This window comes from Dipteris shenzhenensis, chromosome 2 (assembly GCF_047967505.1).
Source record: "Dipteris shenzhenensis isolate YYH24624 ecotype China chromosome 2, Dip_SZ_1.0, whole genome shotgun sequence".
NCBI lineage: Eukaryota > Viridiplantae > Streptophyta > Polypodiopsida > Gleicheniales > Dipteridaceae > Dipteris > Dipteris shenzhenensis.
Window position 1 is genome coordinate 23,261,354 of NC_141597.1, and position 22,562 is coordinate 23,283,915.

General features: G+C 43.7%; 1 protein-coding gene across 2 annotated transcripts; it reads left to right on the forward strand.

Annotated features, from left to right (window-relative positions):
• The first annotated feature begins 5,130 nt into the window (after nt 1–5,130).
• LOC147904502 (pentatricopeptide repeat-containing protein At4g13650-like) lies at nt 5,131–10,215 on the forward strand. 2 transcript variants are annotated; one of them, XM_087386899.1, is made up of 4 exons: nt 5,131–5,592; nt 5,671–5,750; nt 5,919–6,115; nt 6,340–10,215. In XM_087386899.1, exons 1-4 carry the CDS (start codon nt 5,436–5,438, stop codon nt 8,954–8,956), a joined length of 3,051 nt encoding a protein of 1,016 aa, XP_087243025.1. In that variant the 5' UTR covers nt 5,131–5,435; the 3' UTR covers nt 8,957–10,215. The 2 variants fall into 2 exon arrangements, with proteins under 2 accessions (XP_087243025.1, XP_087243034.1); XM_087386908.1 differs by lacking the exons at nt 5,131–5,592; nt 5,671–5,750 and having other exon boundaries at nt 5,997–6,115; nt 6,428–10,215.
• Nucleotides 10,216–22,562: the final 12,347 nt, after the last annotated feature.

Here is a 22,562-nt window from a genome sequence, read left to right on the forward strand (position 1 = left end):
CTAGAACAGTAGGCTCTGTCTAGGCAGGCTTTTCTATGGTTTTGACCTATTTGATTATGGGTCCAAGTGAAATATGTGTCCTCTGAGGCATCAACTAAGAGGGCTTGATCTTTGAGATAATTCCAAGCTATCAACTCACTTCCTCTTAGAACATGGCCTAGTCCGTTCCATCTATCTCTTTTGCTTTGTACCATATTGAAGTCCCCCAGTAAGATGGTGTTGCCTTTCAGGGTTTTACCTTCCCACATAAGTGCTCTTTCCCTACTAGAGTTGGGTGCGTAGATTGAGTATGGTTGACACTCTAGGTTGGGATGCGTGAAGTCAACCCTTATTCCATTTTGGCAAAAGGTAGTTAGGATCCCTCCTACCGCCTGGGAGAGATGCTTGGCAACTCCCAGCATTGCCCCCCCTCTACCTTCTTCATGATCAGTGCAGTACCATTCCCTTTCGTCGTCAACCTGTCTAAGTTGCCATCTTAGCTTTGAGCCCCCAATATTTACTTCCTGAAGTGCTATAAATCAAGGTTTAGACTGCTGCTTCTGATTTATGTTTTGAGAATCACTAGTCTAAGATCATTTGAGAAACCTTGGACATTAAGACTAAGGTGAAAAGGTCTTGTTTTTGTATCATTGGGTATTACTTTTGTTTCTTTTCTTCTTAAATTCACCTGTGGCACTAGGTTGAAAGCCTCTTGATAGCCTTCTCTTCTCTCTTCTCTCTCTCTCTCTCTCTCTCTCTCTCTCTCTCTCTCTCTCTCTCTCTGGCAGGAGGCATGGTCGATGGCCATGACTTCCATCATTTCTTTGGATCACAGACCCCTTAGGGAAGACGATGTTCCTCATATTTCATATTTTACATTTTGTATCTAGGCAATTTTGGTACTCTATTTCATTTCATTTTGTATCTAGGATTTTTGTAGCCATTTTTGGCATCTTAGCGATATTACGATGAGGCCACCTAGTTGGCGCATCGTTGATGATGTATTTTCCTTTCGGATAATTTTGTGTCCCATAGGCCATGTATGGCCTTCCGTGGACCTTTAATAAAATTTCTTTCTTTCTTTCTTTCTGTTTCTCCTGGCTCCTTGGGCTTATCATTCACTGGGACTAAGTGAAGACTTTGTCTTTTGGCCTGGAGGGTTTTTCTACCTTTCACTAGAGTAAAGGGAGGGTTGTGTTTGTCCAGAGCTTCGTGTTCTTCTCATTCTAGTTGGGCTTCGAAGTCCTACGTGTTTTCTACAAATTCTTCATCCTATGAGATATCTCTATGGTTTTCATCATTTGTCTCTCTCGCATCTCCCTACTCTACTTGTTGATATTTCCTGACCACTCTCCACTGCCCTTTATCTTTCCCATTGCTCTTGGTTTTGGGGTCGACTGTGGGGTCTTCTTCTTCTACCTGCTCACCCCTGTAGGCGAGCCATGGGTGTCTCAAGAATTTCTTTCCTACGATTATTTCTAGCTCGGAAATTTTTAATGAAGTGTCCTCCCATGCCACAGAGGAAACAGGAGTTGGGGATGTTTTTGTAGAAGACTTTTTGGATCTCATCCCCATCTAGAACTCGGATGGCATTCGGTGGATCTGTAGCTAGGTCCATCAAGATGCAGAGCTTGGGGGTTTCCTCTCGGACTAATGAACCTTTCTGTTTCCAAGGTTAGGAACTATCCTAGGGGTGCGCGCAACACTTCAACTTGAGGGAAGACGGAGAGTGGGAATCAGGGAATTCTACCCAAATTGGTGCTTTGGAGGGCGGAGGTGAGTGGTTGAAGGTAGACTCCCACATCTAGACAGACAACTACTGACTCCTAATGGTCCATGAGCCCTTCTACACTACTTTTGAAGCCATTTCAAGCTTTTCAAAAAGGAAAACAATGTATCCGTTCCTCAGAAAGCGAACACTAGTGACGTTCAATCCTTTTCAAGACCAGAAGTTCCTTACCCATCGCTTCTAGGAACAAAGCAAGTGGTTGAGGACCGTGAATACATCCTACTACCATGCATGAACATAGCCATTTCGTAGTTTCATTCAACATTCTGTTGTGGACTTTCATTGTAGGAAGCTTACCTTTGACAAAGCCAGTATCTGGTTTTCAGTATCTCCTTCTGTGGAGGTGGCGGTGGAGGGGTCGCAAAAGATCTGCATGATGGAGGCTATAATGGAATCACCAAAGGAGGTTGATGCAGCACTGCACACACTATCTTAACATTCCTCTTAAATTGCACCACCTAAGTAGAGGGTTCATGTGCAATATATATTTTCGGATTGTATAGGCAAATGCTTGAGATTCTAGTATTGGTGCACTGTTACTCTAGTGGTGCACTCAAGCCCAATCTATTTCATAAGCTAGGCACTCTCTCCAATTGAAACCCACTGAGGAAAAAATGTTGGCTGTGGTATGGCCATTTTAGAACGTCATGCTCACCTTCATGGCACAAAGTGAAATGCCCCAATTTTCTTTGTAGACAAACTTTAACAAATTCAGTTGAAGAAGAAATTCTAGAACCCGAATGCATTGTTGATCATCAACAGACCTCGACCTGAAAAGGAAATGTCTATACTAAATACTTGCTCAAATTTAAGAACCATCCAAGAGAAGATGCTTAGTGGATGCCTAAGCACTTCTTTCGAACTTTTCCAGACCTCCTTAGTTCCTATAATCAAACACGCAACTGAGGTTAGTTGCAATCCAAGCAAGAGGGATGTTACAGAAATTATATTTATGATTTATCTTGCTTTGGACATTATTATTTTAGTCGAGTGTGACTATGGCAAAGTACTCCATAGGAGCGCACTGGACGTGGCGGGGGTCCTAGTGGATACTTTGTGTGGTTAGTTGGGGACGCCTGACTAGCTTGTGTTTTGCCATGCTAGATGTTCGGTATTGTGGGTGATTCCATGTTTATACTGATGTCACTAGTGTTATTGGTATTGTGCTCGTAGGATGACTGTGTGTGCTTGTAAATGCATGATGACTTCTGTAGCTTTTCAACAATTGGGATTTCATGGACAAGATGTGTCCTTTCAACACTGTCTTTCTTCACGAGGTGTTGTGACATTAGCATAATTTCTTACAAATTTGAAGAAAATGTTGCCAAGCCCAAGAATTTCGACAAAGTTTTCTTATTGGTTGGATTAGAAAGTCGTGCAGTGCTTTTTTTTTTCCAAAGACCAATTATTATTCCAGAATTTGATACCTAAAATCCAAGAAATATCAATTTAGTTTGACACATACAATTTTAATTTGGTTTCTCTTCCACGTGACGACACATTAAGTCTAAGAAGTTTCAATTAAGTTTGACTGCATCCACATTTTTTTCTTTTCGGTTTAAGATCAAATATGGAAAATCTAGAAATCAATTTCTTGACAATTGCAATGTGTTTCTGTTAGGTTTATGTGCTAGGGAGTCTAAGGCAATTGTAATTGAAGTCACACAATGCTCTAGTTCCTAATAACCAATCACATCCACAAATTATAGGGAAAAGTTATACTTACTAGGATTCCCCATAAGTAGGAATCTTACCTATATGGAGCTTAAGAGGGATTTGGGTAGCTAATTTGGATAATGCGATTGGGTGTTTCTATAATTGACTTGGTTAGGGTCGTAGGGATAGTGATGAGGTCTAATCATAAGAGATCTTCTTTGATGGAGGTGATGAAGCTTTTAGTATTTAGTATTGAACTTGTTTTGTTGGATAGTTGCTGAATGAGGGAACATGGCTACTATAGACATAGAGTTATGAATGACATCAAGTTGGGTATTATTAGCTACAGAAAAGCTAGCTCTCAAGAAAGTCACATTGCCAAATTTATTTTATTTTATGGTCTTAAGAATTGATTGTTTGGTAGCTTCACTTAGTTTTATTACGGGGAGTTGTTTCTATTGTTATGTTTGTATTGGATATATTTTTGTTGGTAGAGGCATATCGAGACTTGGGATTGGTAACCATCTATTCGATGGTTTCTAGAATAGGAGGATGATCACTTGAAGATGTTATCATTTCAATTCTTTGCATGTTTGTACCCCTTTAGAGTAGTTTTTCAATCCCAAATCTCTTGCTCTCTGCTAACTAGTCTAGGTCTCAATTGGCAGAAGAGCCGGAATCAGAGTTTGATCTCCAAGGTCTACTACCTCCACTTTTATCCTTTTGTTGTCTGGTAGTGAAGCTCTCTCTTGGAGCACTTCAAGTTTAAGTATATCATTTGTTAACTAGGATGCTAAGAGGGCCTCCCCATGACGCTTGTTTGCTCGTGGGGATGGCTGGGCAATGCCATTGCTAAGCCTGGCCATAACTTTAAGCTTATTTGCATCCCTGCTAGGGTCTATGAGATTCAATGGAGTGAGGAATTGTGCTTGAAGTCAAGCGAAATAATTGATGAAGACCCTCTTGTCCATCTTCATTGGCCAAAAATATGAGAAAATATTATCGCAATTGATTATTGGGCTAGAAATGAGAAAAGTGGGAGCTTTGGGATGGCGCTGCAATGCTAGACAAGCAGCACTAGTAACTTGTGGGGACCGTGCCAAAACTTATTGGTAGGGCTACTTTGATGCTGCAAGTGTATGCAGGGAAGTGCTCTAAGGTGGTTGTCTAGTGGCTATTGATGCATGCAAGCTCACCATCAAGGCAAGCTACCTGCATTAAGGCAACCAATCTTTGCTTTTGGAAGGATTGTTGCCGTTGTGTGGGTTCAAACAAGGCGGACTTCTTCTCCCATCATTTATTGCTTAGGTACGGATGGTGGCTTAAAGTAGAAGATTATTGGCCATTGTAGCTAGTCAAAAGTTTTTATTGGTTTGTCTAGTCTTGATGAGGGCAGCTTTCCTTATGTAAGACATGAGTATGGTTGAATTGTTGTCTGTAATGCCTCTTTTCATGGATGGTCAATAGCCTTAGTCTTTCCAGCGAGGAGGGGTTTCAAGTGTAAAGGTGTGTGTTTACACACCGCCAAAGGTGCCCATGTCGAGTCCAACGTGTGGGCACCCAAAAAGAGTCTTGGGTAGTCTGGAATGGGCGGTGCCCAATTGCCCATCGTGGTCTTAAAAAAATTGAGTGTCCACCCATGGGCACCCCCTCTACACACCGCCTAACGAATTCAAAGAAACCGCCACAATGGGGCGGAGCGCGTGGAATCTGATCACTGGGAGGGGTGTGTGCAACGAGATGCGCGCCCATCGTTAAAAGAAGTGGGCCTCAGACTGGGTTCAAACAACTTGGTAGGGGTCTGGGTGTGGGATGCCAAGTGGAGGCAGCTGGCTGGTGACGCATCTTGTTCATCTATAATGAACTTATTGTTTGTTTGATGAGCATTTGGATGAAAAACCTCGCACAGAGCATCCCGAGCATCCTGCAGCAAACATCTCCTTTGAAGAAATTGGTGCATGCTCATTTTGTCACGCCTTCTTAGTGCCATCACAGAAAGAACTCTGTAGCTATGAACGCTTTCTCGCTCATCCCTACCACCTCACCCTCGCTTGGGAGGCCCTGCGTTTTCCCCCTCGCTCGTCAGCAGCTTCCTCCATCCTTTTGCCACACCGTACACACATACTCCGCGTGCTTCGTCATGACCTGGAGCTTGCACAGCACGGAAGGTGACACTCTTCAAGAATTTTCTTTCACTTTCTGAGATGAGGAGAGGAGCATGAAACTTTGAATCTCGTGACATGCAGATCACTTACCTGCTAGACTCGAGCATTGGCGTAAACTTTTCCCAGCGTCATCGCTATGTTGTGACATCGAGCACATGAAGGTAAATGTTTGTATTTAACGCTTCAGAAGCATGTTACCCCATTGTTTCTTTTCCACTTAGACGTCTCTGCGTTGGGGTAACATTTAATGGACTGCACCGCAAGATTTATGTGCAGTACCACAGAATTGCCTTTTGTCCTGATGGTCAGAATCTCGTTGGTTGTCACAGGGAAGCTCTGGATACAAAGTATTTGTGCATCGTGTTACTAGGAGGGTCTTGCGGGTTAGTTGTTGGTGGAGCCCCCCTTGTGTGGAACTAGATGCATCTTCAAGGGAACGAGCGAATTATTACGATCGTGGAAAATCAACAGCGTTTGTAACCGATCCAAGAGAGCTCTATGGAGTTCTCAGTACAGATAGCCCCAGGTGAATTTAAGGTTTTGAAAATTCTAATAGGCGCTTTTATCACTGTGGCACTTGCTGTGGAGCTGCCGCTTCGCTTTCAGGAGTTGTCACGAATGAATCCTTTGCTACTTATGCCTCGATTTGTAGTGCATTGTGACTGTATTGGTCAATATTCATATCTATATTACGAAGGGGGCCAGGGAATGATGGTTCTTTTGGCTTTTCTGTGTTTTTGGAGCTCTCAGTAAATTATATGAGAAGGAACCGGCTGAGAAACGTACCGGGGAAAGAGGATTTGGTGTTTACGCTGATGTGTTAGTTCGCCTTCTGCAGAGATGCATGAAGGAAAAGGATCTGGCAGGAGGAAGGAAAGTGCATTTCCTGATTGTGAGATGTGGATTCGAGTCTGATACGTTTGTAGCGAGCTACCTGATCCGCATGTTTACTCTGTTTGGTAGACTGTCAGAAGCAAAACTAGTATTTAGCAAATTGTGTAAACCAAATGTGTTTTCATGGAGTGCAATCATTTCAGCACATGCCAGAGCTGGACAGAATGAGCGAGCTATCAAGATGTATCATCAAATGCAAAATCTAACAGTGGGACCAGATGGACATGTTTTCGTTGCAGTCTTGAAGGCATGTTCTACTTTAAAGCAGGGCAAGAGCATCCATGGGGACATCATTGAGAGTGGGTTTGAATCCGATGTATATATTGGCAGCACGCTTATTGACATGTACAGTAAATGTGGGAGTCTTGAGGATGCACGTGCAGTGTTTGACAGGTTGCCCAATCGAAATGTTGTGATATGGAGTGCTCTAATCAAAGGATATTCGCAGCTTAACCATGGTCAGAAGGCTCTTCAACTTTTTAAGGAGATGCAGCAGGAGGGCATGTATCCAGATGAAGTCACATTTGTTTGCATTGTGACAGCATGTTCTAGTATAGCAGCTTTAGAGCCGGGTCAGCATATTCACGCTCACATAATTGAGAAAGGCTTTCAGTCAGATATATGGATTAGCAACGCCCTTGTTGACATGTATGTGAAATGTGGGTACCTTGAGGGTGCATGCATAATGTTTGACAGGATGCCAGAGCATGATGTGGTGGCATGCAGTGCGCTGATTGCAGGGTATACCCAGCATGATCATGGCCTGCAAGCTATTCAGGTTTTTGAGAGAATGCAACAAGACTGCATAGAGCCAGACTTGGTCATATATATCGGCATCCTTAAAGCTTGTTCCAGCATAGCATCCCTCAAGCATGGTCAGCGAATTCATGCTGACATTATCAAAAGTGGGCTAGAGTCAAATGTTTTTGTTGGTAGCACCCTCATTGATATGTATGCCAAGTGTTGGAGTATGAAGGATGCACACACACTGTTTCAGAGATTGCCAGAACGGAACATTGTGACTTGGAATGCGTTGGTCACAGGGTATAGCCAGCATGAGCTCAATGAGGAAGTTCTCCAACTTTTTAAGGAAATGCAAGAGGAGGGCATGCAACCAGATGCGGTCACATTTGGCTGCATCTTGAAAGTATGCTCAAGTACTGTCTCCTTAGAACAGGGTAGACAAATTCATAGCCACATACTTCAGAATGGTTTTGAATTGGATGGATTTGTTGGCAATGCTCTTATTGACATGTATGCCAAGTACGGGATCCTTGAGGATGCACATAGGGTCTTTGACACAATACCAAAGCAGGATGTTATGACCTGGAGTGTCTTGATTGGAGCTTATGCCCAGCATAAGCATGGTCACAAGGCTCTCCAACTTTTTCAACAGATGCTAGAACAGGATGTAGAACCAGACTCGGTCACATTTGTTTGCATCCTGAAAGCATGTTCAAGCACTGCGGACCTAGATCAGGGCAGACAGATCCATTGCCAGATCATTCAAGAAGGGTGGGAAGCAGATGCATTTCTAGGTAGCACCCTCATTGGCATGTACTCAAAATGTGGAAGCCTTGATGATGCATGCATGGTTTTTGGCAGACTGCAAAGGAGAACGGTCGTGATATGGAATACAATGATTGCTGGGTACACTCAGCATGACCATGGTCAGGAAGCTCTCAAGCTTTTCAAGCAAATGCAACAGGAAGGACTGGAGCCAAACTTAGTCACAGTAGTTTGCACTTTGAAAGCATGCTCCAGGGTAGCAGCCTTAGAGCAGGGCAGACAGATTCATGGCCAAATCATTTACTGTGGGTGTGAGCCAAATGTAATTGTTGGTAGCACTCTGATCAACATGTATGCCAAATGTGGGAGCCTTGAGGATGCTCGCATGGTATTTGCAAGATTGCCTGAGCGAAACATTGTGACGTGGAGCACATTGATTACAGGATATGCAGAACACAGTGACTATTTGTTGGCCTACCAATCTTTCGAAGGCATGCAACAAGCAGGCTTCAAGCCAGATGATGTGACATTTCTATGTCTGCTTTCGGCCTGCACCCATGGGGGTCTTGTTGACATGGGATGTTCACATTTTAAATCAATGAGAGATGAGTATGGTATTGCGCCCAGATTAGAACATTTTAATTCTATGCTTGACGTTCTTGGACATGCAGGATTGCTGTATGAGGCAGAAGACTTGCTTGAAACTATCCCATTCCAAGCTAATGTTGTAGGTTTGACATCTTTGCTTAGTTCATGCAAAAAACACACCAATTTAGATGTAGGAAGACGTTGCTTTGATCATGTTGTCACAATGGATTGTGGAGATGCAGCTGGATATGTGCTCATGTCAAGTATCTACTCTCATTCTGGCATGCAGGAGGATGCTGAGAAAGTAGAAGAGCTGAGAAGACGCGCAAATGGCTGGAAGAAACCAGCCAATGGATATATTGAGATAGAACATTAGGTACATGTTTTCATTGTAGGAGATGAAATCCATCTACAGAGTGGTGATATATTGTTGTCTGTATTATGAAAGAAAAAGGAAAATTCACCCTTTTGGGCAGATTAGTCCTTGGGACTACCATGTTGCTGGCCATCCATTGGGCCACACATGGGTCAGACAATACGAGGCCTCTTTGGAGCGGCATATGGGGCCACAGCAAGCCCATCATATGGGCAGAAATGAGCCAGGTATGGAGGGTTTTGTAGTCCCCATTGGCAGTGGCCATAACAGGTCAGCCAGTCAACCAGGTTGGCCAGTATGCAGTAGGTTTGGCCATATATTCAGGCACCCTGACAGACCAGTCTGGCTTGCAGAAAAGCCAGTCAGCCAGCTCAAAGGGCATTCAGCCCTCTATATAAGGGGCCTCCTGCGGAACAACAGTTCAGGCATTGTAGAGTGCATTCGTACGCACTTGCAGAGAACATTTGGGCATTGTGTGCAGTCAGGCACAGTCCTAGTACATGTGTAGAGCTCATCCAAGGAGCATAACACAGGGTACTGCAAGGGTCTGGAAGAAGTATTTTGGGGCTCTTCCCAAAGCCACTGAAGACCTCGATATGAGGCACACAGCAGGAGGTTTGACAGCACCTGGACTACAGAGATCAGGCACCATTTGAGTAGCACACTGCTGTCCAGATGGTGTAGGTTGTAAAGAACTCAGCTTTGGTCCATATTTATTTACGTTTTGGTGGCATATCTCGTTGTCTATCATCCAGATTTATGCATGGTTAACCTATGCTTGTGTGCATACACACTGAACAGGATCTAGATCAATGTGAGATTGTGGGGTCTTATATTTTTGGCTGCATGGTGTGGTTTGGGCTTGGCTTAGAAAGCAAGCCCCATTCAAAGTTAAGCTCTAATATGGTATCAGGGCTAAGGACGTGACAATTGCAAGAAGAACCAAGATCGACTTAGATGATCTCTGCTTGAGGGAGAGGCCTTTGCAAGACTTCAGCTAGAGAATCTGAAGATACACTCAGACATATGGAAGACGAGTGCCTTTGCGACTTATATCCAAATAGGTGTGCTTCAATCCAGAGACTACCATGAGATTGAAACTTCACTATGTGTTCTGTTTTTAGAGGACGACCTTGGGCATGTTCTTGGATTCATCTAGATATATGTTCCCGCCATATTAGCAGGCATGCAAATTCCACCTTGTGAAGTGTTTCGCCTATGTTGCGGCTTGCCGATATTGTGATAAATTCTTTCGATCTTTAGTGTCGCATTACCCTATCTGCTAGATTGTCTAAGCATTTTTTCGCACAGATGCTCGTTTGGGAGAGACTGAAGTAAAATTCTATAGTCTACACAAGCAGTTCTAGCATGAAAAGAATGTGGACTATGTTGGGGTAAAGGCACATTGCCAACCCTTCATTAAAGATAGGACACCTATGACTGTCTTAAGACAGTCATAGGGCAAACCTAATCCTAATAAAACAAATGAGTTTGTGGTGTGGCTCATCACTTCACACCCACACACCTGGAGTCTTCTCTCTCTCTCACTCTCTCACTCTTGCTCTTCTTCCCCCTTCAGTCCCTTACAACTGGTATCAGAGCCAACAAGAGCTCTTCTTCCCCCTTCAGTCCCTTACAACTGGTATCAGAGCCAACAAGAGCCTTCTACCCCTGACCAGCCTACCCACCCCCCTCCGTACAACGCAGTAACACAGTGCCGTACGGATGTACGATGTCCGTACAGCCGTACGGACGGACTTCGTACGGATCTGATCAGGGCGCGTGGGCACGGGATCGTCGCGGGTGCGGTCGCGGGCTGTGGCGAGGACACGGGAGCAGAGCGGGTGCGGGCGCGGTCATCGAGCGGGTGCGGGCGCGGTCATCGAGCGGGCGCGGGCACGGTCATCTAGCGGGCGCGGGCGGGTGCGGGCCTTTTTTGCATAGCAGCTGCTAGCTGCAGCTCGAGGCGCCGCATCAAGCCAGCAGCCATCAGCTGCTACTAGCTGCTAAGCCTCTCGAGGCGTCGCGCAGTCTACTCCAAGGGCAGCCGTACGGACTACCGTACAGTCGTACGGACTGCCGTACAACCGTACGGACAACGCCGCCACACTTTTTCGACAGTTTTCCCTCTTCTGGGATTCCGTACAGGAGCCGTACATCTGTACGGATCTCCACAGCGCAGGTACAGGGAGCTGCTTCCTACTTTTGCAGCAGGAGTACATTTTCTTTGTTTGGGGAAGAAAGAGAGGTGAAAGCGCATTTTGCTCTTCATTCCTCTTGATTCAGGGTCTTTTTTCAGTTCACAAAACTGTGTTATCCTGACAGTACAGCAAGTACTTTCATTCATCTCGTGCTTGAGGTGAAGAGAACCACAGTGTGTGGTTGATTGCACAGCTATTTTGTTCTGGGAAGGTAATGCCTTGATTTTGCGAGAGGACATATGCTTTTACTGGGTTTGAATCTCAGTTTACAGGTGAGCAGATCATAGGGCTTTTGCCCGGAAGGTGATGCATTGTATGCCTTGAGGCAGTGTGGTGCCAGAGAGAGCACATTTGTCTTGATTTCCGCAGTGTCGAGGTGACATTTTCTTGCAGGTCACATTTCTTGTGCCACACTCAGAGAACCTCAGTTGAGCCACGCTTGGCCAGGGCGCATCGAGTTTACTCGGTCCCTAACTGTCCATCGTTGACAGTGCTCAAAAGGTTCCTCATTGAGTGTTTGTACGTTGGGATCTGTGTATGTCATTTCTACACAGGGCAGTATATGCATTACACTGGTGGATGATTTTGTCAGAGAGATTTTCATATTGCATGCTACCTCAGTGTTGAGGTGTTCTCCACTTGATTCAGGTGTCAGATCAAGGGGCTTTTGCCCAGACTTTGTTTGATAGCACTTGGGTTACCGACAGAGATCTTCACATGCATTTTCTCCCCTTGGTATAAGGGTGATTGCTTGGGATTTATCCCATTTTCTGTTGCAGGTTCTGTGACAGGCTGAAGTGTCATTTTTTTTCTTGGGTGTTTGCCAAGTGGTTTATGCAATTTAACTCAGTGCAATACCTCATCTGAGGTGGGAGAAGTGATCAGTACAGTCAGTACAGCAGTGTTTACAGCAGTGTTTGTGCTTTGTCAGATGATTATGCACTGTTAAGCACTTGTTGAGCAGCTGCAGCAGTCTGAAATTACTGTTTTTATGCCTCTTTGAGCACGGTACAGTGTGTCAGAAGGTACAGTATTTGCAGGGTCATTTACTGTTTTGCTACAGATTTTCCTGACAGTAAAAACAGCACCATTGAGAGTGCTTCTGGCTCTTGAATAGAGCAGGTTTTTTCTGAGAAATCAGAATTTTTTATTCAGTCCTTTTTACTTCCAGGGAGTCAGGTACTTTCCTTATCTGATATGGCATCAGGGGGAAGTGATTCTTCGATTCTGAACATAAAGAAACTGGAAGGAGCACACAACTATGCATTATGGGCAGAACAGTGCTTGAATGTACTTCTGTTAAAGAAGATTGCTAAGCCCATAAGGGTGAAGGGTGTTAAGCCCTCTGACATGGCAGCTGATGACTGGGAAGAGCTTGATTTGTCCGCAAGGGCAGCTATCATGCTCACTATTTCAGACACTCTTGTGTTCAATGTTCAGGCTGAAAAGACCTCTTATGGTCTATGGCAAAGACTAGAAGAATTGTATGCCCAAAAGAGCTCAGCCAGTAAGGTTTATTGGCTGAAGAAGCTGGTTGATCTTCGCATGAAGGAAGGTACAGCTATGACCTCACACTTGAGTGAGTTCAATGCCATCTTTACATAACTGATTGCACAGGGGTTGAATCTTGATGAGGAGTTCAAGGCTACTTTCTTGTTGTGTACCCTCCCTGAGAGTTGGGACACTTTCAAGACCACCCTGTCTAATTCAAATGTCACTCTTATATATGCTGATGTAGAGAGCTCTCTCCTTATGGAGGAGATGAGCAGGAAGAATAATGCGGGCAGCAAGTCTTCAAATGCTTTGCAGGTACAGGATAGAGGCAGGACTCAGCAGAAGGGGAGATCTGCTAGTAAGTCCAAATTCCGAAGTCAGTCCCATGGTAAAAAGGATATTGAATGCTTTTATTGTGGCAAGAAGGGACATGTGAAGTCTAAGTGCTTCAAGTTCATACGGGATCAGAAAGCCAAGAAGGCTGAAACAAAGGATGCAGGAAATGCAAGCAAAGGCAAAGGCAAGGCCAAGGCAGATGATTTGGATGCAGTGAATGTTGCAGCAGAGGACAGTGACAGTGACATACATGATGTTTTATGCTCTTCTGCTGTAATAGCACATGCCTTGGTTATTGATGGTCACGACATGCACACCTGGCTCTTGGATTCAGGTGCCTCTTTTCATGTTACTCCTCATAGGGAGTGGTTTACTTCCTACACAGGGACTTATGGAGTTGTTCATCTTGGGAACAACTATGCATGTCAGATTGCAGGGATTGGCAGTATACAGATAGTATTTCCTGATGGACGCATATTCATGCTTGATGGTGTCCGCCATGTGCCGCAAATCAAGAAAAATCTGATTAGCACTGGCTTATTGGATGACAGTGGTTACAACACCACATTTGGGGATTCCAAATGGGTGATTACTGATGGCCAGACTGTAGTGGCTGAGGGTTTTAAGAGTGATACCTTGTACCCTCTTTATGTTTCCAGTGTGGGTAATCATGTTGTTGCCATAACCGAGCTGCCAAAGGTTTCATTGTGGCATAGCCGGTTGGGACACATGTCTGTTAAAGGAATGCAAGAACTGTCACGTTTGGGTTATCTGCCGCCTCTTTCTTTTTCAGATTTGCCTACTTGTGATCATTGTATATTTGGCAAGCATTCTGTGACTCCTCATAAGAGGAGAACTCCCCAGAATAGAGCACCACTTGATCTAGTGCACACTGATTTGTGTGAGATGCCACAGTTATCACTAGGGGGTGCAAAATATTTTATTACTTTCATTGATGATGCCACACGCAAAGTGTGGGTCTATTTCTTGAAGCATAAGGGAGATGCCTTAGATGCTTTCAAGAAGTTTGTCGCTCAGGTTGAGAATCGGACAGGTCGTAGGCTGAAATGCCTCAGATCCAATAATGGGGGTGAGTATGTGTCACATGCTTTTGTGCAGTTTTGCCAAGCTAAGGGCATTAAACAGGAACTCACAGCCCCTCATAATGCATCTCAAAATGGTGCAAGTGAGCGGATGAATCGAACTATTCAGGAGAAGGTTCGATGTATGTTGTCTTATGCTGCATTACCCCATGGCTTTTGGGCAGAAGCCGTGCAAACAGCAGTTCACATTATTAACAGGTCGCCAAACAAGGCTTTGGAGTTGAAAGTGCCAGAGGAGGTGTGGTCTGGCAAGCCACCTTCATATAAGCACTTACGTGTATTTGGCTGCGAGTGCTTTGCTCATGTACGCAAAGAACTGCGCACCAAACTGGATCCAAAGTCTATCAGATGCATCTTTATGGGTTATGGTGACGAAGGTGAAATGGGGTATAGGTTATGGGATCCCGTTAAACGGAAGATTATACGCAGCAATGATGTCATCTTTAAAGAGGATAGTGTACACAAGGAACCCGTGCAACCTGTGGAATACAGGAGGGTTATTTATGATGATGTAGGACAGCAAAGAATGCCCATTTATATGCAGCAGCAGCCTGCTGCAGATAACCCTGTTCAAGAGGGTATACAGGCTGAAGATCAGCCAGATAATTTTGCCAATGATGCACCACTGGATGTGTCAGCAGATGGGGCTGTAGAACAGCCAGATATGGTGGTACAGCCACCCGTCATGCATGAAGAACAGGCTGGACAGCAGCCTAATCCGGAACATTTTGTTAGGAGGAGCACCCGTGTACAACGGCCTCCTGCCAAGTTTGTTCCAGGAGCCAATAATGTGGCTGATTTTATCATGCTGACAGATTGTGGTGAACCTTCCAGCTTCAAGGAAGCTATGGGAAGAACGGAGAAAAAGAAGTGGGAGAAAGCCATGCAGTCAGAAATGGACTCCCTACTTCAGAATGATACATGGGACTTGGTGCAGTTACCTGCAGGCAGAAAGGTTTTGCCATGCAAGTGGGTTTACAAAGTCAAAGTGGATTCAAATGCTTTACCTAGGTATAAGGCCAGATTGGTTGCCAAGGGATTTAAGCAGGAGAAGGGCATTGACTTTGATGAGATCTTTTCCCCTGTAGTCAAGATGACTACTTTGAGAGCAGTGTTGGCTCTTGTTGCTCATGACGACATGGATTTATGTCAGATGGATGTGAAGACAGCCTTTCTTCACGGAGATCTCCATGATGAGATCTATATGAGTCAGCCAGAGGGATATGCTGTTAAAGGGAAAGAACAGCTCTTGTGTGTAAGCTCAAGAGGAGCTTGTATGGACTCAAGCAGGCGCCAAGGGAATGGTACAAGAAGTTTGATGCCTTCATGCAGTCCCAAGGGTATCATCGGTGTGAGACCGATCATTGCTTGTACACCAAACGGGCAAAGGATGGCAGTTTGATGCTACTCATTCTATATGTGGATGACATGCTTATTGCCAGTAAATCTCAGCATGAGATTAGTGCTTTGAAGAAACAACTGCATAAGTCTTTTGACATGAAAGACTTGGGTGATGCAAATCATATTCTTGGCATGCGGATTACTCGTGACAGGTCCAAGGGACTTTTGTTTCTGTCACAAAAGGAGTATATTGACAAAGTACTGCAGAGGTTTAAAATGGAGGGGGGGAAGTCTATCAGTACCCCGTTGCCTCCACATTTAAAACTCAGCAGTAAGGACAGCCCCAGATCAGATGATAAGGCTAAAATGGCCAAGGTTCCGTATGCATCTACAGTTGGATCTTTGATGTATGCCATGGTTGCCACTCGTCCGGATATTGCTTTTGCGGTGGGAGTCATCAGCAGGTATATGGCAAATCCAGGCAAGCGGCACTGGGAAGCAGTGAAAGGTGTCTTGAGGTATCTCAAGGGTACCAAAGACTTGTGCATATGCTATGGTAGGCAGGATGCATTGGTGCATGGTTTTACAGATTCAGACTATGCAGGGAATGCAGATAACCGGAAGTCTACTACCGGTTATATTTTCACATTTGCAGGAGGTGCTATATCATGGGTGTCTCGGTTGCAGAAATGCGTTGCACTGTCAACCACTGAAGCTGAATATGTTGCAGCCACTGAGGCCTGCAAGGAAGCAATATGGCTTACTCGGCTGGTGGGAGATTTGGGCATTACAGGAGATATGCCAGTTTTGCATTGTGATAGTCAGAGTGCTATCATGTTGGCAAAGAATCCGGTCTTTCATCAGAAGACCAAGCACATAGAAGTGAAATATCATTTCATCAGGGAGGTACTGGAAGACAAGCGACTTGAGCTTGTGAAAGTGCATACTGATGATAGCAGATTTGCTCACTAAGAGCTTGCCTACAGAGCGGTTTGCACATTGCTGCCACATCATGGGATTAGGATGAGACCATTCTTATTTTATGGTCTTGTATACAGTAACTGTATATTGCTGTAATTTTTATTCTTTTCTCCCCTTTAGGCACATTGGCCTTTAGGTGGGAGGTTGTTGGGGTAAAGGCACATTGCCAACCCTTCATTAAAGATAGGACACCTATGACTGTCTTAAGACAGTCATAGGGCAAACCTAATCCTAATAAAACAAATGAGTTTGTGGTGTGGCTCATCACTTCACACCCACACACCTGGAGTCTTCTCTCTCTCTCACTCTCTCACTCTTGCTCTTCTTCCCCCTTCAGTCCCTTACAGACTACTTTTTGATTAGCCTTTTCCGTTAGTCCTAGCCTCTGTCACGGCCGAGTCTACCCTTCACCTCTAGAGTGCAGACAGAAACTCAGTGCGAAGACCTTTGTATAGATGGATCCTCAACTGTGTGGGTGTATGGATTTGTATGTTTGGGAGCATATGTTTATACTATGGTCTGCACCCAGCGTTGGGTGCTGATAACGTCGGTGGGGATGTCAACTTTGCTTTAACATCAGCAAGCAACTATCCACATGAACCTGTCATCAGTAAATCATCCACATAGATGATAATTACTGCAATACTCCTTTTAGTTTGAAGGATGTAGAGAGATGGATCTGTAGGTCAATTTTGGAAACCATGCTGCCATACTTCAAACCATAGAGAGACTTCATCAATCTACATTTTTAGTTTCTGTAATCCTAGAACTCCATACCTCTTAGGCTAATCCATATAAATAACCTCATTTAGTTACCCATTGAGGAATTGATAGGTGGGCAGCTGAAATTGGCAACAACAGTCCTTATTGTTTCATTTGGCAATGGAAGTAAATGTCTTCTCGTAATCTGTACTGTACTCTTGAGAGTAACCTTTAGCAACAAGTCTGGCCTTGTACCTAGTATAATAATGATCACATGTAGATGAATTGACCTTGTAAACCCATTTACAACCTATTCTATGTTTTCCTTGAGGCAACTCCTCAGGTGTCCATATATGCTTGTCCATGATTGCCAGATATTCTCATCCAATGGCCGATTCCCATTCAAGTCCACCTATCAGGTCACAGTCACAGGCTGATCTTTTGTGATGTGCAAGAGCTCTCTGCAGAATATCTGCCTACCTACTGCCTACGTGATAGCCTCTCCTTTCTGGGGATGGTGTGATCACTGGAGTTGGATGAACTGTCCATTGAGTAACTGTGGACTAGTCATTGCTAGCTGTTGTGTCATAAGAGACACACTTCTGAAAGTCTCCACGGGCAGTGGAGTAGGCACAGCTACAACAGGAGGTTGATCATAGTAGCCTTTGTTCTCATCAACTATAACATCTTTGGAAAGAAGAAAGTACCTTATAGCAAAGTCCCATAATTTGTATGCTTTGCTTTCCTCACTCAGCCGATGAGAACACATTTTTAAGACTTGGCATCTTGCTTTACCGTCAACTAAACATGATCACAAGCAAGAGAACCAAAATCTTGAGATGAGAAATTATGGGGTTTTTATTTCTAAACTCCCTCTCAGCTCCAAACTCCGCTCAGCCTCCCCTCCGCTCAGCCTCTCTGCCTCACCCGCTCCACCTCCCCTCCGCTCACCCCTCCCTTACCCGCTCCGCCTCCCCTCCGCTCAGCCTCTCAGCCTCAGCCCCCCCTCACCCGCTCAGCCTCTCCGCCTCTCTCTCTCTCTCTCTCTCTCTCTCTCTCTCTCTGTGTGTAACCCCTCCGTACAGCTCGCCGCACACTCTTCGTACAGTCCCATACAACTCGTCGTACAGCCCCGTACAGTTCTCTGTACCCTTTCCGTACATCCCATACCAATCCATCGTACCTGCCCGTACTTTCTCGCAGCAAGCTCCTAGGGTTTCTAAACCCGAGTTGGGCTAAACTCCCAGCCCACTAGGTTCAGCTAGGGAGTTCTAAGAAATAGCCAATATGGATTGGCCTACCCTCTCCTCCAAATCCCCCTTAACTGCGTCAACCTCAACTATCAGGACTCGGTACTCCACAGTTGCAGCCATGACACCCTCTCCGTATGCACGCAATTACCAGCAAGAAGGGTCCAAATGACCTATCATTGGACAACATGAACAGATTTATTATTTGTAGCAAGTAGTCAGAATATTGTAAAAGCTTGACTTCAAGCTCTAGAGGGACCTGGTAAGCAGGCAGTAATTGCTGAGGTTGTGGACTCATGTAAGAATTCTCCTCCTACTCCTCAGCTAGTCTCTACAGTCAAAGATATGGTCCATACTGAAGTACAATCAATCAAGAAAGAAGTGATTGAGGACTTTGACACAAAGGCAAACAAGACTGATATCCAAGAAGAGATCAAAGAACACGAAGCTAGTCTTGATAATGCATTGAAGATTAGAGTGGGGGGGCTTCCTGAAGGATGGTTCAAAGATGATGACTCTTTCAATGAGACTTTAGCACATGTCAAAGCAGCCATGCCTAATATTGAATGGAAGGTTGATGATGATGATGATGACGACAGGGCAACTAATATCCGGCGCTCCAAAGGACATGCTATTCTTACACTTAAGTCGCGAGATTTATGGATCAAGCTTCTTCGACAATCTTACGAGTTGAAAGGGACCAAGATATGGATAGCTAAGGAACTTACACGAGCTCAATTGAAGAACAAGGCAACAGAATTAGCTAAAGTCAGGGCTGCTAGGAAGGATGGAAAATGGGCAGTTTATCGTGAAGGCATAGCACTAATTAAAGAGTTTAAATCAAAACCAAAAGACTCTTAGTCTTAAACTGATGTATGGCTGATTACTTTTTCAGACTATGATGTAGGTATTCTAAATAATTGGGGTTGCTTTTGCACTCCCTGGGAGCTGCCATGTGCCCTCCCTAAAGCAGTTGTACTAGACGGTTTTTTTGCTGTCCCATAGACCTGTTGGTCTCCTGTGGACATTAATAGACTTTCTTTCTTTTTTTCTTTCTCAAGCATAATATTCCATGAAGCAGCAGTTGGAGACGTCTTCATGAGACAGAAAACTGTGGCACATGCTCTATCAATGGCACCATTTTGTTGGCTGGCATATCTGCAGGTAAATTCTCTTCTAATCCCAGGGTGCTTGCAAAAGTTGTTGAGTAGGTGAGACTTGTACTCACCACCATTGTCACATTTAATGTCTTCATGTGCTCACCTATTGGCTTTTCAACAAAGGCTTTGAAAGTCTAGAAATATTTTTTTAGAGAAATCCTCCCATGAGCATAATATTAGTACCGTTTTCTCCCAAATGACTGAAGTGAGGCTTTGCCTCAAATAGCTATATGCACCAATTGAAGCACGTGTAGTCCAAGATTCAGAAGTTGGAAAAAGGAAGTCAATATTGTTTGCCCAAATAGCATTACTCACAGAACTGATTACATTGTTCCAATTCATGAAGGCAAGATAGTTGTAATTTAATGCCCAAATATCTTGTGCCATAAAATGTGCCTAAGCTGCATTGTTGGCTTGGTCAGCAAGTAAATCTCTAGGCATAATAAATAGAGTCCCACCTTAACGTCTCTAGCAACAAGCTTGTGACCAATTTTATCTTTGCCAATAAATACACCTTCTGTTGAGCTATTAATATATCATAGTCATTGTCCACCATCCGTCCAACTGACAATAAAATTTGAGTCAGATCTGGAATGTGGATAACGTTATTAATGACTTTCTCATGTCTTTGTCTACTCTGAGTGGGGATAGACCCAATAGCCAGACCTTTGCAGAGAGGATTGTTGTGTGGTAGCAGAGAAGAAAGTCGCTCATCATGTGATGTCATATGACTTGCTATCTCTACTAAACTTTTCTAGTTGAATTTCTACTTATATATTCATGTTGCTGAAATTCTGGAAAGTTGGTTGCTTCTGTTGGCATTGCCTCTGCCTCTAGTGCTTATGCATTGGAAGATCTGCTGCCTATTTTGTTGGCTGAATTTTCTTCCCGTAAAACTATCGTTTGTTATTTGAAGATGATTTATGTCAGTCAAAATGCATGGGTTGACGGTAGCCCTGCTAAAAAAGCTTGGCATGGGGCATGCCCTCGTGCTAAGAAGGCCTACTCATGCCCTTTAGCATCATATGAATTTCCCCTATGAATTTGTTCCTACAACAATATCTCTGACATGATTTCAAAAATAGGAGCATTCTGCGTGGTCACTATTATAGTGACAAACTATTCACACTCTGATGTCCACTTTGTGATCTATAGCTTCAAGTTGATTTGTAAGATTCTTCAGCCTGACCGATCAATCTGGACTAGATTCTGAGGAGCCTTTCTTGGCTATATTGAACCGTTCTCAAGGAGGAGAATCTGAGTGTATTCCAGGCTGTAACCGTATTTGTTTTTTCTTTGATGATGGGATAACTGATGTTCATCTTGATCATGTAAACAGCATGGTTGTTAAGACACTCGTGTCTTATGATAAGACACTTAAGACACGTGTCTTACCTTAAGACACCTTTAGACACTCTTGCGTTTTTTTTTTTTTTTTGTGGGTGGGGAGTAACAACACACATTGAGTTTGACTTAGCCATGCTATCATTGAAGGTGACTTTGGATCTAGCAGTAGCAATGACCTCATAGATTCAGATTAGGATGAATCTTCAGAGATTTGAGTCTTGAGAGTCGAAAGCTTCCTTTCAATTATGTGTATCGAGATGCAGTTTTCATTCATGTCACATGTGACAAGATTCAATTGTCAGTTTAAACTTTTAAGTACTCAAAACTTGTGAGCTCTTCAGTCGTGAGTCTTAACTTTAACTTTTAAGTCTTGAGTGACGAGTCTTGACTCTTAACTACATTGTACAAGTGCATTGTTTCTTCTTGCATTATTTAAGTGTAGCTTATTGTACTTCTAGAATCTAGCAGCTAGCTATGCTAGCAAGTTGTACATTTGTATACTTATACATATATTAATTAAATATTTATTATTATAACCACAATGGCGTGTCTTACGTGTCTTATCTTTAAGACACTTTAGACACTCGTGTCTGAAGCATGTCTAACGTGTCGTGTCTTAACGTGTCTTACAACCATGGTAAACAGATTGAGAACATGCTTGCTCTCAAAAATCTATGGAGCATTGTCAATGGTACAACAGCTCATCCTTGAATTTCCAGGTTCAAAGTGTTATCATCCAACTTCTTGTTAGATGACTTCATCATGCTTTGACACACTAGCAGATGGACTGCTGTCCTTATTCACATAACTTTGGAAAACACAGTCTGGAGGGATAAAAACAAGTAATGAAATCAGCTCTATGGCTGTAATAAATTGAGTGATCTACGAAGGGAAAGAACTCCCTCTGTATCTGTAATCACTTAGGATAAAGCACTTGAAATACTGCTTCAAAATGAACCTGTTTTGAAATAGGAGCTAAAAAACAGTAGGAGCAGAGAGCACAGGTTGGAACATTGACAAGATATTTAACCTAAAAGACAGTCTAAAATTGAGTGACAGAGGTTAGAAATTTTGGATTGAGAACTAGAACAGCCGGGATTGAGAATTAGAAGGAAACCTGAAGCGCGAATCTTGAAGTGCTAGATGAACTTGAAGAATGTTGCACATAGGTGTCGTAGCGTGTTGGAGCTTGATGAAGAAACTATTCAGAGATGGACTAGTGCAATAATTTATGCCAGAGTTTGAAGAAACTATTCAGAGATGGACTAGTGCAATAATTTATGCCAGAGTTTGAATGAACTATGTAGAAGCTGCATGGACTGCATGAAATGCATGGTTCAAAAAAGAGAATCCAAGGATTCTGGAATTAGAAGTGTTCCGGGTTTGAGATCCAAAAAATGAGACGGACTTTGCCAGAATTCAAACTGGTCGAGAATGGAGACTGGTGGAGATCGCGAAGTGCCTGGAATGGAAACTAGAATCTGGAAATTATGCGTCCGGAATGGAAACTGGAAGCACATCCGAGAATGGAAGAAGCGTGTCGGGACTATGCCCAAAAAGTGAGTATCTAGAAAGGTTTGAAAAGTGAGTATCTAGAAAGAAAGGTCTGAAAAGAGGATCCAGAGCATGGGGATCTGGAAAGAGTATCCGAAAATTCAGAAGTCCAAAAATTGAAAATACCAGGATTCGAA

Excerpts from the sequence above, each read along its gene's own strand:
- LOC147904502 (XM_087386899.1), top strand. The coding sequence starts at position 5,436 with ATGAACGCTTTCTCGCTCATCCCTACCACCTCACCCTCGCTTGGGAGG. Across the intron at positions 5,593-5,670 it reads GAGCTTGCACAGCACGGAAG|ATCACTTACCTGCTAGACTC; the intron begins GTGACACTCTTC and ends CGTGACATGCAG. Across the intron at positions 6,116-6,339 it reads CTCAGTACAGATAGCCCCAG|TAAATTATATGAGAAGGAAC; the intron begins GTGAATTTAAGG and ends TGGAGCTCTCAG.